Genomic DNA, 6,200 nt, shown 5'->3' on the forward strand with positions numbered 1-6,200 from the left:
GTACGCAAGAAATGCTGTTGTATTAAATGTTATCTGATGACTGTTTGCAACTTGTGTATGCAGTGGAAGAGGTAATAGTGGTCCCTGTGCCAGAGGAATACAGAAATTGTCCCTTCCTGGAATATACTAGGCATGCAAATTATGGTAAAGGGCGAGAGGGTGGTTGCCATCCCTTTCTTCTACCCTGTAGAGCTGATTATTGACAGTGGTACAGGCAGAAGGTGATGGAATTGCACTGGGAAACAGAATCTCTCCTGGGACTTACTGAGACTGAAAAAGATTTTCCTTCTGTTTCTGAAATGTCAATAGGCTGATTATTGATATAAGCAGTGCTTGTGCTGAAGGATGGAGGTAGGAGAACAACTTTAACTGAGCTGCCACTACAGAAAAATACGGAACCTATATTTATTGCTGAATTCCAGAAGGATTATCACAGAATCTTTTAGGTAGGAAAAGACCTTTAAGATCAAGTCCAACTGTTTGTACTTGATTCTGTCAAAGTAAGCCTACAGAGGCATAGAGATGAATGCTTGTTGTGCTCAGTGGCATATTCCACTCTCACTGCTTCTCAGGGTACAGGACTAGGCCTAGTATAGCAAAGCTTTTGTCTTTAGCAGAGTTCTTCGTTGTTCTGACCCTTGCACCTATGTACCCAATCCAAGAGTATTTTCATTCAGCTAAGAACTTGAACACTGCTCCCTGCTGTTCTTGGAGCAGAGGGTTTTCTTCATCCAGGTCACCATCAAAGGCAGGAAATAGAACTGGAAAAAATGGTTACCAGCAGCAAGGACCTAGATGCAGCTGTTGAAGACAGCTTGCTGGAAGTGAGGATCTCCTTTCCTATAACTGAAGGTGCAGTTCTCCCATCTGCTAACCCCAGCTTCCTTACCAGCCAAAAAGAAGAAACTGTATTTCTAGATTAGGAGATTCAGAGACTCCTCTGAGAGGTGGAGAGTTGAGCTTGCTGGTATGCTTTGTGTTCTTGCAAAAGGTTGAGCACTGTATATTGCAGATACTTCCTTTGTGCTGGATTCTGTGTTTTCTTGGAGTTTAGAAATCTGCAATAATTTTACTGAAATCTATTGAGTTTGGGGAAAAAAAAAAAATCAGTTAAATGCAGAATCTGACTCTGTTCAGGTTGCCTAGTCCTTGATGTTTCATTATTCCAGAGGAAAGAAGGGAGTTACTGTGACTCACATGAAAAATCTTAGTGTTTCAGTTCTCACCTTTATGAATCATACTGAAACTGTTTTTTTGTTGTTTGTTGTGTGGGGGTGGTGTGGTTTTTTCTGTGTTTTTTTTTTTTTTTTAATAGAGCTGTAGGGGTCATTTGGCTGAATTCTCATTATTTTAATAATTTTGATGACCTTGAATTCGAGCTTGAGTTTCATTTCATATGTATACTGATCATTTGTTAATTATAGATGAAGGAATTGTACTTCAGTATGCTAACATCTTGCTTGCATCATAGTAGAGAGGATACTTGTTCAGGTATTGAAATTTGTTTCATCTAAACATTCCCCTAGGATCTGAAGCCAGTCTCAAGTAATAGATGATGACTGTTTCTGTGACCAACTGAATCTTGCTTCTTACACACTTGTCACCATGGTTATTTTTGTTATTTGTGCCACATCATTTATAAGAAACACCTGCCTTCTCTGTGTGTCACAACTTAGCCCAGTGTCATCTGTGTAGATCTACAAATAACTAAGGAAGGTCGTTAATTGCATTCTTCCTGTTGACAACAAACTGTGCTTATGAGCCATCATCCGTAGTTGTTTTGTTGGGTTTTTTTTCAACCAGTACTGTTTGTAGAACTGTTCAGACCTATTGTGATATCTGAAAAGTTTTATAATTTCCTGTTAGGTCAAAATTTTAGTAAACCCTAGACAACGAATCAGATTTAATGGTATTATTTCTTGTATTTGTGTAGTATTAAGACTTCCGTTTTCTAGTCTTCATTCCTGTTTATCAAAGTGTGATGTACATATTGATAAACTTTACTGCTTTTCATAAAGAAGAGTAGAAGATCCTTGCCTTTAAGTCCCATAGTGAATCAAACGTGGAATGTAGTGGTCAGTATTTGACGTTTCTGCTTTGCTTTTTTTGACCATACCTGTGCTGCCTGCCGTAAAGCTTCAGTATCACTGGTTTAGGTAGATACACGCTTAAGGTTTGGCTTTGGCTACTAAGTCTCAATACCATAATTGTCATGAGTAAACTAATAGTCATGTTTTACACACCTCAGAGGGCATATTTTACATTCAAAATCAGTGTTTTTCTTTATTTGTGATTTATTTTTTAATATTTTGTGCCAGCTGTAATGTGAATGACCTATAGATAAGAGCTTTATTTATTTTGGTGTAGTGAATGTGAAACAGGCCATGCTTAATGTTAAAATATCAGTGGTGACACTTGGCTCAAGCATGAGGAGCTAAAGCTAAACTTGATTAACTTAGCTGGCAAAATATGAATCAAACCCTTTTAAGTACCACCTGGCAGACCAATCCTCTGATGTGAACTGGAGCTCTGTGATTTTTTTTTTCCTTCTTTTTTTTCCCCCCTCCCCCACCATGGTCCAAAATGTAGAGTTTAATGCTGTGAAGTACTGAGTGTCAGTGAAAGCTATGTGGGATCTGAAATGTTCAGCATCTTCCTGGATTAGGCCTTTGCTTTGGTCCATGTCCTGTGCATTATGCAATCTATTGCTCTTGAACTAACACATTTCTTTCTCTTTCCCCTCATCCTGAAAACTAGGATATGTAATGCTCATTCCAAGTCCTGGTTATAGAAGTTTATTCTCTTTTAATGCAATTAAAGTAAAACAAGCCATAAGGGATGTTTTCCTCATAAGAAGATTAACATAACTTGGTTCACTTACGTTGTCTTTTGTGCTGGTTTGGTCGTATTTCCTTAAGATGAGGTAGCCATCTCTGTAATATTAGTATATTTTACTTGTTGTAAACTGATCTACCGTTTCTCTCCCCTTTTTTTCCTCCTTCCCTAAGATTATCGTTGGAGAAACTGCAGTGTTTTGTCTACAGTTAGCTACAAAGGATTTTGAAAACCAAGAAAAAACAATATTAACTGGAGACTGTTGTTATATAAATCCACTGGTGCGCAGGACCATCAGATTCCTTGGTATGAGCAAAATTAATGCTTTCATTTTCTGAATGGTGAGAGTGATAAATTATATCTTAATTTTGACCTGGGGAAGATATTCAGATAACCATAAAACATTCCATGTGTAGTCTTAACTCAGGTGCAGTGAGTTCTGTCCTTTTGGGTAGCAAATGCAGCTTCTTTTAAGTTTGGATAAAAAATAGTTGCAGAAATAGCAGTAAAAATAGAAGAAAAGGGGACCACAAGGCTGAAAAACAACCAGCAAGCCTGGAATAGGGTGGAGAAAGGAGATATGCTTGTGCCATATCTATAGTGTTTTGTTTTTTTTTTTAGTTATGCACACACACAGCAGCCAAAGTTGAAGGCATTGGGATATAAGTGTGTGCTTGAAGCCAAGGCCAGTTTAGGTACTTTTTTAGCCTGGGGATTGTATTATAGTCTCTAGCAGAAAACTACATAATCCATGCTCCACTGAAGTCAGTTTAACACCCCCATTGACTTTAGTAGATGAGATGCCATCCTTTTGATTTAATTCATTGTAAATGTGTTTGGAGGGAGAAGTCCCTGCCCCCTGCCCATGGCAGGGGGGTTGGAACTAGATGCTGCTTTAAGGTCCCTTCCAACCCGAATGATCCTATGATTCTATGAAGTACAGCCACTCAAAATCTCTATTGGATACTCCCAGATGCTGCTTTTTAGTACATGCCGGGATGCCATAGCAGGGCTCTGTTCTGTTGTTTTCTTCTCGCTCACAGTTGTATCTGAGCAACAGCTGGAGGAATGAAGCCTTGGGGCAGCTAATCCTCCTGTGTGCCCCCGTCGCAGGGGGAGGGAGGGGATGTGCAGCTGTGTCTGTATTTGCAGTGTTTGTGTAACGGCTGTACCTGCCTTCTGAGATCACAATTGCTCCTGTCAGCCTAGATTGTTAAAAGTCACTAAGACTGAGACTGTCTTGCATAGGTCCAGAGGAGGTGGGGACTGATGAGGAGCTTCTCCTGCCCCAGTTGCTCTGTGTGTAATCAGTGCCTGTGTCTCCTTACCACTTGGTGGGCCCTCCTTGCTCACAGGAGCAAAAAGAAAAATTGGGAGGGAGGAATGAAGTACGGCTTCCCCACTGTTCTGCCAGAAAAGACATCACTGTCCATTACCCTCACACAAAGTGATGCGGCCGCCTGTGTTGGCGCAGCGCACACACCCTTGGGGCTTGCTGAAAGGGCCCTTCTGTGCAGTGACTGGGCTAGGCACAGTCTGCTACTCACCGATGCCTAGCACCTCAAGGTGAATTAGTGTTAGTGTGACATTGCTGACCAGCCAGGATCCCAGAAATCACCCTCAGCCCTCTAGCTTTGCTGAGGAAAAAACCTGACCTTTAGAAATGCACATGTTTCTGTGGGATCATGCCTGCTGTTGTACATCCGTTAAAGTCCTTGTGGTGCCCCAGGAAGTTCAGAGTTGCCAAAACTCACCCTATACTCACTGTGAATTGAAGTATGGAAAAGGAAAGGTGATTTACCCTTGTAAATACAAGAGGAAATCTGTAGCTTAGGTGGAATTTGAATATGTATTGCTGGCTTTGCCTCCCAGTCAGGGTGCTATGTTGGCATTTCCTTCCAGGGCTCATTTTCTGCTTCTAAAAGGATAGAAAGAGACCTCAGAATAGCAGAAATCTGTTTTCTTGTAACTCATCAGATACATTTCCATTCTAATAAGTGAGTACATGTGTTAAATGCTTTGCTGGTGTTTCTGATAAAAACCTCTCTAGCATAAGTAGCTTCTCAGATGTATAGATCTTTAGCTCACTGTGTTGATACTGTGATTAATATGCCATGCATAGAGATGTACCCAGTAGCAGACAGCTGAAGACAACTTGTGCATGGCAATATTGAATTATTCAGTACTTTAGCTTCTTTACAGCTGCAAGGGAAAAGAAAATGTTTGTCCAGTATGTGTTACAAGTTTTCAAGTTACTTCTCCATCAGTGCCTGACTGACTTGGTTTTCAAGCAGATTTATAGGGTGAAGAATTTGCCTTTGTCACTTCTGTTTAGTGAACATGGGCAAAAGTTAAGTACCAAAATGGCTAGCTACCCCAAACAGTGGAGATTCATAGCTAGGGGACCTGGGAAAGCGGGCTACTTGCACAAGAGTTGAGCGTGCTGCTTCAAGGATGGAGAGAGATCAGGTGTGTGGGTACGTTGCAGTGTTGCTGCTGCGATTATGTAGGGAACTACCATCTCCAGTGTGAGACGGGACCTTCAAGGTACAATACCCATGAGGGTTTTTAATGTTCTTAAATGGAATGAGGTGTATATTACTATGATAAATGCTATAATACGTTACCCTGGAGTGAAATTGTCAGAAAGTTTAACTCTTTGTTTCCCTCTTCAGGAATTTACGCATTTGGACTGTTTGCTACGGACATCTTTGTAAATGCTGGACAAGTAGTAACAGGGAATCTTGCACCACATTTTCTTGCACTTTGTAAACCCAACTATACAGCACTTGGATGTAAACAGTATACACAATTCATCAGTAGCGTACATGCCTGTACTGGAAATCCAGATCTTATCATGAAAGCCAGAAAGACATTCCCATCCAAAGAAGCAGCACTAAGCGTATATGCAGCTATGTATCTGGCTGTAAGTATATTGTACTCTTTAATGTCACTATATTTTTGGGAGCAAACGGCTCACACTGTGAGGGGAGGAGGGAGGAATGGGGAGAAGATGAGAAAACTATTGGCTGATTTTATAAATGTAAACCTTTTATGAGTTTCTGTAAGGCCTTTGAGAGCTTGATTTTGGACTCATATTATGACAATTGCAGATATAGTGGTTCTCTGAGCCTTGAAAGCTAAGGCAATGCTGAGAGAGGGCAAGTTGTCCAAAAAGGGTTATGGATTTAGGATAACCAGGTTCTTGGTTTACTTTTTCCCCATTTCCAGAGCATGTAGGAGGAGGCTTTGTTGGATGGTAAAGAATAAGGGTAGGGATTGCCCATGGCTGGTAATGGTTCCTTTCCATCTTTTAGTCCAGTATAGATTTAGTGGAATTGCACATGGCCATATTCTTTGGTGGG

General features: G+C 40.7%; 1 protein-coding gene across 1 annotated transcript; it reads left to right on the forward strand.

Moving 5' to 3' along the window:
- Positions 1 to 770: 770 nt before the first annotated feature.
- Positions 771 to 5,761, forward strand: LOC104512561 (lipid phosphate phosphatase-related protein type 5-like; the record flags this gene model as incomplete). The annotated part of the gene is made up of 3 exons (XM_010155593.1): positions 771 to 824; positions 3,009 to 3,141; positions 5,511 to 5,761. Coding segments are annotated over exons 1-3 (438 nt in total), but the record flags the coding sequence as incomplete, so codon positions are not given.
- Between the last annotated feature and the right edge of the window lie 439 nt (positions 5,762 to 6,200).

This window comes from Eurypyga helias, unplaced genomic scaffold (genome assembly GCF_000690775.1).
Source record: "Eurypyga helias isolate BGI_N326 unplaced genomic scaffold, ASM69077v1 scaffold3247, whole genome shotgun sequence".
NCBI classification, from domain to species: domain Eukaryota; kingdom Metazoa; phylum Chordata; class Aves; order Eurypygiformes; family Eurypygidae; genus Eurypyga; species Eurypyga helias.